The sequence below is a fragment of the Protobothrops mucrosquamatus genome, unplaced genomic scaffold (genome assembly GCF_001527695.2).
Source record: "Protobothrops mucrosquamatus isolate PMUCROS unplaced genomic scaffold, P.Mucros_1.0 scaffold1287, whole genome shotgun sequence".
In the NCBI taxonomy this organism is placed as follows: Eukaryota; Metazoa; Chordata; class Lepidosauria; order Squamata; family Viperidae; genus Protobothrops; species Protobothrops mucrosquamatus.
In genome coordinates this window covers 459,830-471,656 of record NW_015387491.1, presented here as the reverse complement: position 1 = coordinate 471,656, position 11,827 = coordinate 459,830, and the positions used below count along the sequence as shown (strand labels likewise).

Below are 11,827 nucleotides of genomic sequence, written 5' to 3'. Positions count from 1 at the left end.
GTTTCCTATTCCCACTGTCAAGGGGTTACTGTCTTTTGTTCCCCTGTAAGACAGCTTTGTGAAATGTAATACCTGAAGTTCCTCCTTTGCATCTGAAGCTTTGGAGTAATGTCCCTGCAGCTGCTCTTCCAGTGTTCTGATTTTGTCATCTTTGATCTGCACACTGAAGGGGAGAAAAAGATTAAAATAAGTTTCGCCCTTGCTCACAAGATCTTGTATGCGATCTTCCCCATTCCAAGATAATGCATAATAATCACAGCATCTTCATTAATTTTACCTTTTCTGTATCCTCTCCAGCTCATGAATGGCAACCGCCTAGACATAAAAAAGATTAGTGCAATTTTTAATGTCACATCACAGCAAAATTCAGCAATTTTACTCACATCCAATTTTTTTAAAGGTCACATTTAGTTTCTGGCTCTGCTTTTCATTCTATGACAAGAAAAGGGATACACATATACTTTGCTTCGCTCTGAGAAAGGACATATTATTTGAAAGGCTATGTTTTCAAAGCATCCTGATCTAACAAGAAAATTACTAAAAATGGCTATTTGTAAATGTTATTTACAATCGTACATTTAAATGGATTTAAATATCTGAATATTGGTAGCAATGAGATTGGCAAGTTGGGTATGTTTAAATCCACATTCACATCATCTCAAGACATGGAGTCTCAATCTTCATGAGGGGACAGATGCATCTACAGTAGATGTTCTAGCTCAGATATAAAGATTTTGTTGTTTTATACAGGAGAGAGAAGTTGTGTACCAAGATTGGTACAAGGAAAGTACAAGTACTCCTCAACGTACGGCCACAATTGAGCCCAAAATTTCTGTTGTTAAATGAGTCATTTGTTAAGTGAGTTTTGCCCCATTTTACAACATTTCTTGCCACAGTTATTAAGTGAATCACTGCGGTTGTTAAGTTAGTAACACAGCTGTTAAGTGAATCTGGCTTCCCTGTTGATTTTGTTTGTTAAAAGGGTGCAAAAGGGGATCACATGACCTTGGGACACAGCAACTGTCATACGTATGAACCAGTTGCCAAGCCTCTGAATTTTGATCACATGATCATGGGGATGCTTCAAAGGCTGTGTGACAAATGGTCATAAGTCACTTTTTTCGGTGCTGTTGAACGGTCACTAAAGGAACTGTTGTAAGTTGAGGACTACCTGTAATCAAAGCAAGAAGAGACTGGGGAAAAATCCAGGGAAGAAACAGAAGGCTTCAGGAATCCATTTTTGTCTACCAAATAAGTAAACAAGTCTAGGCAGAAAACTGTTATATTCTTTATTTTGTGGTGGGTTCATATTGTATGTGATACTGTACTGTATGTTTCAAGTATGTTTCATTTGTTTAAAACAGAAGTTCCTCTAAGTAGGAATACAGCAATATTACCTTGTCTACATGGAACCTGATTCTTTACTTTTTCTTCTGTTAGAATTTCTTTTAAGATGCTATGATTTGAACTACTCTGTATTCTTATTTCCTCCTTTGCTGAATGTTTTCTCATGATAATACTTAAAAGTTAAAAAGGATTTTTTTTTCATTCTTCCTTTTCCTTTTTTAAAACTAAGTTTGAGTCCATTTATTTCTTTTAAGATAAGACAATCTCTCCAAATGGGGCACCGAAGAAGGCGTTGATTTCCCTATCCATATGCATCAGTGCTATTGAAGCAAGTTCTCTTTTTTCCTTTTTAATTTAAAACCAACAGAAGTGGAACTTCTAATGGAGGCATAGCAAGTTAAACATGTCTCTGTGGAGAGCGGAGACAACTGTGAAAAAGACTGAAGAACCAGGAAGTAGACTCAGTAAGGAGATGACAAATTGCCCCTATGTATTCCAGACGGCTGCTCCTCAAGAGGATAACAATCTACAGTGAGTCTGAGCGACAATAACTTTTAAAGGACACCAAACTCAATGACCTTACTTCTAATTTTGAAAATTGCTTATTTTTTATGTCCATATGCCAGTACTTTACTATTAGTGGTCTAATTGTGCAGCTTCCAGAATAATCCTAATTTATTTCATTGAGCCAATAGCATGGTGATTTTTCCAAAATTCTGCTCCTGAATAAATAACATTTAGCATTATTAATGGATTAGTCATCACCCTGACTGCCCAGAAAAAGACTACTTACCTGATCGTCCCAAAGGTGCTTTTTCAAGAGGCAATTGGATTTTCTTGTTTTTCTTTGAAGACATTTCGCTTCTCATTCAAGAAGCTTCTTCAGCTCTGACTGGATGATGGGGAATGGAAGGATTTATATTTCTTGCAGATAGCTGGTCATTTGCATTCTTTTAGAGAATTGTTGAGGCCACTTGGAGTATCTGTGTCCTCAAAGTCACTTCAGAAGTGCAAATGGGTGTGGAGCCTTCTTGGAACTACTGAAAGGACTGTGTTGTAGACAGGAGATAGGTGATGTCATATCCCTCCCCGTTTAGAGAGGCTGTTCAATTTTGACATAGATGGTCCTTTGAACCCTCTTTCAAACCAATGGTCCCCTCTGTCCAAAATGTCTTCAAAAGAGTGACCTTTGTCTTTTGAATGCAGATGGACTGCTGAATCTTGTCCTGATGGAACAACTGATGACAAGCAAAACGTCTTCAAAGAAAAACAAGAAAGTCCATTTGCCTCTTGAAAAAGCACCTTTAGGACAACCATGACCTGGATCACTGAGAATCTCCATAGATGCTTACCTGATCATTTGTGAATGCCTGTAACTTTTGCACCTCTGCTTTTAGAGACATGTTGATATTCTGGACAACCTGCAGCGGAGAGAATAGTTCCTCTATTCAATCTACTGTTTAACACACTGGATTAATGTTAAAAACTTTCCTGTGCAACTTCAAAAAGGCCAAAGATGGAAATCAGCAGAATAGAAAACACCTGAACAGTTTGCAGGACCAACTGTAAAACTGATTTTACCCATTCTGAGGCCAGTTTTACAAATGCCGAAGAATGAAATGGAAGAGTGGACTGTCAGTTCAGGCTACAGTTGCCGTGCTCTGAAATAACAGACACCTCAGATACTCTGCAGCAACACATTTGAATTTTGTTGGACCTGTTTGCGCTACTGGATTTGCAGAGAACTGCTTTGCATTTTGAAGAACAAAGAATGGGGTTTCTTCTCTGAACTTGGATCAGATCCAAGAGTGAGGCATTTACAGCATGATGGGATGAAAAGAAAAATGTTCGTAAGGTTTAAACTGGTCTGTTGCAGGCTCAGAAGGTTTCTGAAGAAAAGTGGCTTATGGATTATGCTGCTAACAATTCTCACTCTGTCGATGTAAACTTTTTTCAGAGTCTATCTTGCCAAGTTGTACTCATATAAAGGAACAATTTAATAAATACACTATCTTCTATATAAAAATTCTCTTAAATCCAAATATTAAGCATTTCCTCCCCATCCATGCAACATAATTAGATTTTTGAGGATTAGGAAGAGAAACTCCTGTAGCTTTAGAGTAATTTGCAATAACTGGGAATTGATGTGAAGCTGACTGTGCTCTTTCTAAGACCTACTGCATCTCTTAAACTGCTGAAGTTTTTACTGCTTTCATTATAGGTGCCTTCATGCTTGCACATGCATATACCTTCCCTCGAAGGCAAGAAAGTAGAAAGTACTGAAGTCACAGAACTGAACTAGAGCAAGCAGAGGAAGTGATCGTGAATGATTTGATGAGCAGTGCCCCATTGATAATTACAAGTATAGGAAGAGAAAAAAGAATCAAGGTAACTGCTATCATTGAAATTAGACAAGAAAGAGGAAAAGGTTAGTCCACGTTTTGTTTACATGACATATGAACTACAGCGACCGCAACAGATCCAACCACCTAACTAATACAACTTGACTGCTACTATTATTTATTTCCGCAACTGAAAGATAACTCGCTCCACCTTTTTACAAATAATATTTCACTGTACCATTAGATCCTCTTCCTTGCTGGTTACTTTGAGTCGTTCATTGGCTAAGGACTCCTCAGACTGACTTATTTGCTGTTCTTTTTCTGCAATTCTGTAAGCATAAAAAAAATCAATAGTGATCTACAATGGCCTTCGTAAAAGGTAGGCACAATATTCTTTAAAGTTGTTGCATTTGAGAGTTCTATTAGTGTTTTAGAATATAAACAGACACTGTGCCCTCTTAATGAAATGCAGTCTTTAATGTTTCTATTATACTCTATTCATAATTCTGCAGATCTGCTTGGGGTGAACAGGAAACAATGTATGTAACAATATGCTTTCCATGAAGTAACATCAGCACTTAATTTCAACATATAGCCATTTAAAGAGGCTTTAGAGCAGGGGTCCCCAATTCCCAGCGGCCCACTCGGAACCAGGCCGCGCAAGAGCAGGTGAGCATCCACATGGAGTTGCATGCGCTCACACACCGCTGCCACTCACACACAACCATCCTCTCTCCCTCCCCTGCTGATCCGCCAAGCCGGAAAGTCTGGGGACTGTTTCTTTAGAGTAACCTAGCAATAACATATTATTTAGATGGAAAAAGGAAAGGAATACTTTTACTATTGTCACCCGCTTGGGTTCAAGATAGTACTCCATTATTGAGGATTTCATACAGTTTCCAACTAGTATATTTTTTATTTCCTTATGCTGAGTTGTGGATTGAGAAACTGTGGCGTCAGAGAGTCTGAAATTCAATATATATATATTACAGAATTCAGGATGTTGGTTTTACTCTTCTGTCTGCTTTTGACCTTTGGCCTTTGTGTTCTGATATAGAGATCAAAAACCAAGTCAGGTTGGAACATTTTGTCCTATATGACTTAAACTTTCTTTAGTCCTGTCTGACCTTAGCAATGCTAAATCAGGACCACTACATTGCCCAACCACAGCCTTATCGCTGAAACATTAACTATTATACTAAGGCAGTTAATACCGTTACATTCCCCCCTGTCAAAAAAAAAACAACAACCACCACAAAAAGAATTAATAGGGAGATGGTGAGGAGAAACTGTTGAAAAATGTGATTGGGAATGACAGAAAATAGCTTACATACTTTATTTTGAATTTCATTCAAAATACTGACATATTGCCTTTCAAGAGAACTTCCAGGACAGTTTGTGAAATTTCCTCCAAACAGAAAGTTTCAGAATCAATTGCAAATCTTATCACAGAACTGAGAAGTCCAGAAGTCTGCTGCATTAGGGTTCAGGAGTACAAAAATAGTCTCTGAAACTAAAGCTACTAGAAATGTTTATTTAAAAATGTAGAAGCTTTTCTTCCTGTATCTCATACACAAAGCCCCACAGCTACATACTGAATCATACACAATGCTATTTTACTGTAATGTATGAAAAACAAGAAAGGGACAAAGGTAATTCTTCCCTAAAACAACATAAAATACAATGCCCTGAAAACGTTCAACCTAAAAGGGAAATCCTTAGGAAGATGTTGGTAACTTCTAAGAAGAATTTGTTACAATAGATGGTAAAAATATTGACAATTACTGCATTTCCTTCAACGAAATCTCTTTCATATGCCCTCATACTCCTTACATGTACAAGGAAGTAATTAGCACAGAAGCAACAGAAGGTCTGACTGTACATGTGGAAAATACTTACACTTTGTGCAATTCTTCAGCAAGGGCTGAAGCTGAATTCTGAAAGGCAGAAGAAACAATGTCAAATTACATTCAGAATGAACATATGAAAGAATAACAGGTTTAAAGCTCTACTAAATTAGAAGAACGCTAATTCTTTGTCAGTGTTAAGGATTTTGTTTCGTGTTTAAGGTGTTGCATTAGGGTCAAAGAGACTCGGGTTCAAGATTCTGGAAAAAAGATAATAGAAATCTAATAAATACCTAAATAAATCAATAAATACCATCATCAGGGATATACAGAATAACATGTGACTTTGAGAAGAATGAGTCACTGCTTCCATCAGATTAATTTGCACTCTCTTTCTCTAGTATCAATGGCTTATCCTCCAGCTGTCAAGCTAGGTACCTAATAGTTATCACTCTGAAAGCATTCTGAAAATGAGGTAGAAGATAGTTACTGCAGCTTTCTGTGCAAGTGCACAGTACGGCCATGTTATGTGATTCACAGAACTCTCATGGAAAGATGCAGGCAGAGCAGTAACCTGCTCCAGCAATCTGCACACCTGAAGCACAAGGAAAGAGCAGCCGGAGAAGATGGAAGAGACTGGCTCCTAGGTGGTGATGGGACCTGTTTTAGTCTGATACCTAATGCATCTAACAGCAGGGCTTGTCACATATACCTGGACTGCCATCTGTGAATGGAACTTCTGAAGCTGAGCTTTCAAAGCCTCATTCTGTTCCATCAGCTCCTTTACAAAAAAGAAAATACAAACAATCAAATACTTTATTCTAAATGGGCAATACTGTATGCATAAACAAAACTGTATTTTTACATAACGGTGCTACTAAAATTATTCACCCTGGAAAAATAATAAAGTTGCCCCATGCTGCATCATTTGGAGATTACAGAAATATCAACATACCTGAGGATATCATGGGAAGTTTTAATTCACTCAGAGAAACTCATACACATCAGTGTTATTCAATACTGTCTGTTAGCCCTCCCAGGCAAAGCAGACAGAAAACAGGATTACATGAACTAATTCAACTTTATTGTAAAGCTATCTTAACAGAATCTTGTAAGTCTGAAAGCACAATATTACTGCCTCCACTGTAAACTGCTTGATCCATTAGGATGGGTCCTTCCTAAATTTCTTCCCTTGGCTGTTAAGTCACAGGGGAGTCCTGCATGTCTTGACTGATTGTTTCCTAGGCAGCATCTGTCTCTCTCTTCCCACCCCCTCAGTTTCTCTAATGGCATCCACACATTCCATTACACTGCCTTTGGAGTCATTTTCTAAGGCCCACTATGCAATTTCCAAAATATACTGCAATCACAATAGGTGCACAAAATCAGTGTAAAACAGGATTTGTCCAGCCATGCAAGATTGTACTATATATAGTAAAACCCAGGTGACAGCTCACCAATAAACATCCCTGGGAACTAAATTCATTTTCACATTTTAGCATTCTGATTCAGGGTAAATTGGTTGTTATCAAATTATCAATCTAACATGTAACAGATCCCATAACACTGATGTTGTAAACAAACAAAAAAAAATCAAAATGTTAAAAGCTAAACATGATCCCAGCAGAATGTCATACCTGCACCTGTCTCTGGATAGAATCCTCAGTTGTGACCCTCTTTTGTTCTGCTTCCATTAATTGCATCATCCTTTGTTCCAGCTGTTGTTTTGAGACCATTGTATCAGTTAGCTTGCTGTGAAGACTCTGGATTTCATTATCTTTAACCGCAAGTTTATTCTGCACATCTATAACAAGAAGCAAAAATTAACTGCTACTAATCATTTGAGGGGAGCTTCTTACCATTGTCAGATATGTGCACTCAATGAGTGTGAGTGGTCACCTTGAATTTTATGGAAGTGTAGGGAACAAATATTTTAGGCATACAGAAAAAGAGAGACTGATGTAGGAGTGATCTGGCTCAGAACACAAGCAGCACAGTCTCAGCATGAGATCACCTCTCTGGAGAATAGAGACAGAAAATGCATCACACTCTCACACTACTAACAACAAGCTATTACACATTAGGGGATGTAACCAATGGTGGTTCTATTCTCCCAGAAGGCATTTCTGCATACCAAGAGACAGGAAGGCTATAGTAGGTAAAAGGGAAACCAGCCAAAATTAGATGCCTTGCTTTGAACAATGCCAATACCGTATCGGAAATCCCATGTTCCCAACAACACAAAAAGAACTTTAAAGAAACCAGTTTTATCCCACTGATTAAAAAAAGGAGGGATCATATTCAGCAGCAAGGAAGACCCTCCGAATGCACCTTGCTGGGCAGCCTCGTGTTCTGCTGTCCGTTTCCTGAGATAGCTTTGCATTTCCTCCCATCTTCGTTCAGCTTCCTGTTGTTGTGCCTTCATGTTTAAAGGAAAGGAAAAGAATATACATGACTGCCTGTATTACTGTATCACCCACAAATCGTAAAAGAAAAGCCAAATACTTCTTGTTCTTAATAGTTTTGAGTCATGCACTAATGCAAACATTTAAAAAGCACACTACTCAAGTATCTAAGTGACATGGAGTAGAATAATTAATTCAAGGCTGATCTTAAAAAAAAGGTGGGCAAAAAATTTGAATAATTATAATGATTATAATAATAAAGGTATGAATATATTCCAATGTTTCTCAACCTCAGAATATTAAGGTGTGAACTTCAACTCCCAGAATTCCCTGGAGAGCATGCTGGCTGGAGAATTTTGGATATTGAAATCCAGACATCTTACAGTTGCTGAGGTTGAGAAACTGACATATCCCCATACAATAAACACATTTTTATGTGAACTAGATCAGGCCATGCAAGTAAACAGAGCACTGTGTTTGCAATTCCACACAATTCAGAGTCTAAACAAATATGGCAAGAGCAAATTAAGAATTATTTTACAAACCTACCAGTCAAGCACTACTACCTATAGTCAGTACAGGAACTGATCCATAAAACAAAAAGAAATCCCATTCCACTAAATCAGTTAAAGTAATTTACTGAGATAGCTATTCCATTTTTATAGTGTAACCAGTCGGTCATCCAGAATTCCTTTACCACCAATCTGCACTTCTGTTTGCATATGGACATGAATATGAAATTATCTCAGAAGAGGGACTTTGCAAGATCATAAATAATACAGGGGGTTAGGGTGATTTTTATTCATGGAAATGCTGCTTCCAGGGAATCTCGTTGGTGTAAGAATGAATGTCTTATTCTACCAGAAATAGTTAGATCGTTAAAACACGACCTTTAAATTATCTTGTATCTGCACCTTAAAAGCAACTTTACTTTGCTATTTTTTATATTGCTTTTAAACATTTATTATGAGCTGATTTAAGAAACAGTACTGAAGAGACGTAATACATATTTTTAAATAACATATATAATAATACTTCTAATCTGACAAGTATCATTTAGAAAACACAAGTCACTTACATAATGTGATCTAATAAATTACTGTTGGGTGCCATCTCGATGCCCAATCAAATAAAATTATGAGGCATTTTTTTTACAATGCTACAACACATGCTCTGTCAATAAAAGGAGAGTTTATAACTTGTTGGCATTGGTTTATATACAGGTCATAATGTTTCTGTAGCTGGTAATTCATTAAAAGAAGAGTTCACAATTATTGTGTATTCTAGTAACATATTGCTTGCCTATGCATATCCTTTGGGGGTTAAACTGCCCTTTGCAGAATTTTTGCATGATCATGAAATACAGCATTGCACTGATTAAAAGCAGGCAGAAAATACAGTTTGTAAGCATGGCAAATCAATAATATAATAGAACTGCCACTTTCACCCCTCCTAAAAAGTCATTCCAAGGTTTCTCTAACATTCAGGAGGATTTTTCAGAGATAAAATGGGCATTAGAAAGAGGAAATAGGAAAAACAAACGTAATTATTTTAATTTTATGTTGGTTTAAAATCACACAAACCAACTGGTAAAGGAAGCATTTCAGATGCATCTGCTCTTCCTGAGGCCAATAGTAATTTTGTGACATACAGTTTATGTATTCCTGCTGTACATATAACAGAATAACAGAGCTGGAAGGGACTTTGGTGGTCTTCTAGTCCAACCTCCTACTCAAGCAGGAGACAAACACTTGTGCAATCTCTTAAAAACCTCCAGTGTTGAAGCATCCACAACTTCTGGAGGCAAGCCATTCCACTGATTAATTGTTCTAACTGTCAAGAAATTTCTCCTTAGTTCTAGGTTGCTTCTTCCATTCGTTGCTTCTTGTCCTGCCTTCAGTTGCTCTAGAGAATAGGTTGACCTCTTCTTTGGGGCAGCCCCTTACATATTGGAACACTGCTATCATGTCACCCCTAGTGCTTCTTTTCATTAAACTAGACATACCCAACTACTGCAACCATTCTTCACATGTCCCCTAATCACCTTTGTTGCTCTTCTCTACACTTTTTCTAGACTCTCAACATCTTTTTTATATTGTGGCAATCAAAACTGCATGCAATATGCAGTTTTATAAATAAGAACTACAAGAAATAATAACAGGTACCAACTTGTTGGCAACTACTTGCAGGTATTTGGAAACAAAACTGGGTAAGTTGTTTGATCTGACATAGATACTGTAAGCTTACCATACCTGTCAGTATACAAGCCATACCTTCTTTGGATCTCATACAACCAAGAAAAGACAAAACTTCATTAAAGCGCTTCAAGAAAGGATGGATGATTCCAAAGCACTTTCTCACTTTGGATCCAAATCTTGCACACTTCTATTGGCAATCCTCCCATGGGAGAGACTGCAAAGTCACATTTCCTCTCAGCAGCTCTGAATCATCTGATTTGCATGTTTGGGGCACAGGATTTGCCACAACTATGAAGACAAGTTGATACTCACCTTTAACTGATTGATGGCTTGTTCTGCATTTTTCTTTAGGAGCTCCTCTTGCTGCAGTTTGTTACTCTTTTCTGTCAGCTCACTCACCAGTCTAGCACAGTCTTGACGCAATTTGTTGAGCTCCGAAGACTGCCTAGATACAAATATAATTGGTTGTTTTCACAATGTTGACAATGTGAATGAAGCACATTTGGACAGAAAGTCAAGCTGCAGTCACCATGACTGAAGATATGGTAATATTTTAAGCACATATGGCAACTATTAAAAATATAATATGGTTATGTTACTGGGCTAACTATATATTCTATCAAAAACAAAATTCAGTTTCCTAGTTAAAGAGCAAAGAAACAAGGGAAGCAATTCTTGATTACATTTTGCTCCTCTCGCATGTACAGATTCTGAAATGCCAAAGCAACTAATGAAAATTTACCCCTGCCTCCAAATGTCTGTTGTAAAGAAAATCTCCAAATTATCATCCAAAATTCACTAAGACGATGGGTATACACTTTGAACAAAGAAGACCCTAAACAAATAAGTTCAATGCAAAATTGCAGGCAAAATCATTCAGGCACAGCAACAGCTGTATAGTTAACACATATTGATTCTATGTTATAAGATAGGTTACGAATTTATTAAGCATTCTCCCTTGTGCTGCTTAGAGGCAGAAATTTTTCTAAACTTAGTTTGACACCAAATGGCAGAACAGATTGGGATAAATTCCCATGCTATCTCCTACAGCTGAAAAACTAAAATTAATGACAGTTAATACTGAACTCTCTTCTTCTTATCAGCAAACCTCTTATCAGACTGATCTCCCCTACGTGTTGACAGTAATATGAAGAATACTCAACCTGATAATGCTGATTTTTAAAAGCAAATAAAAAACAACAACAAATTCCTAGAACTTGCTTTCTGTAATAGAAATAGAAAAATATCCATTTTATAGGATACAAAACTATATGAATACTACCTTTTTCTCAGCCCCTCTGAATCCCTTAATGCACTGCAATGGATCTAACAGAACCATACAACTAAGATGAAAAAGGTAAGTCTCTTTGCAGCTTTGCTCCAGGTAATTTCTTGGCCATAGTGCAGAAGTGGTTTACCTAACCTTCAAAATCACATTATGTTTGTCCACAATAATACATCATGATTATAAGAATAAGAATAACAATAAGGGGGACTTCCGGTGGCAGGCGATTTCGCTGGTCGCAGCTGTTTGCTGCCTCCCGCCTGTTTTGCGTAAAAGCCGGTTTGACAGCCAGCATCTGCTGTCAAACGGCTTGATACCTTTCCCCTGGGCATAAGGGGATCGGTGAGCTGCCCGGGGTAGGAGTTGAGTTCCCGAGTCGTCCTATATGGACGATGTAGGTGAG

General features: G+C 37.6%; 1 protein-coding gene across 1 annotated transcript in view; it reads right to left on the bottom strand.

Moving 5' to 3' along the window:
* Nucleotides 1-11,827, bottom strand: part of KTN1 (kinectin 1) — an 86,598-nt gene that overhangs the window by 36,923 nt on the left and 37,848 nt on the right. The window contains exons 9-17 of the mRNA XM_015821254.1: nt 10,452-10,584; nt 7,868-7,955; nt 7,174-7,340; nt 6,249-6,317; nt 5,589-5,626; nt 3,928-4,018; nt 2,700-2,768; nt 278-315; nt 73-163 (exon numbers count right to left, since the gene is read on the bottom strand). Of these exons, the coding sequence (XP_015676740.1) occupies nt 73-163; nt 278-315; nt 2,700-2,768; nt 3,928-4,018; nt 5,589-5,626; nt 6,249-6,317; nt 7,174-7,340; nt 7,868-7,955; nt 10,452-10,584 (784 nt within the window). The remainder of the gene's footprint in view (nt 1-72; nt 164-277; nt 316-2,699; nt 2,769-3,927; nt 4,019-5,588; nt 5,627-6,248; nt 6,318-7,173; nt 7,341-7,867; nt 7,956-10,451; nt 10,585-11,827) is intronic.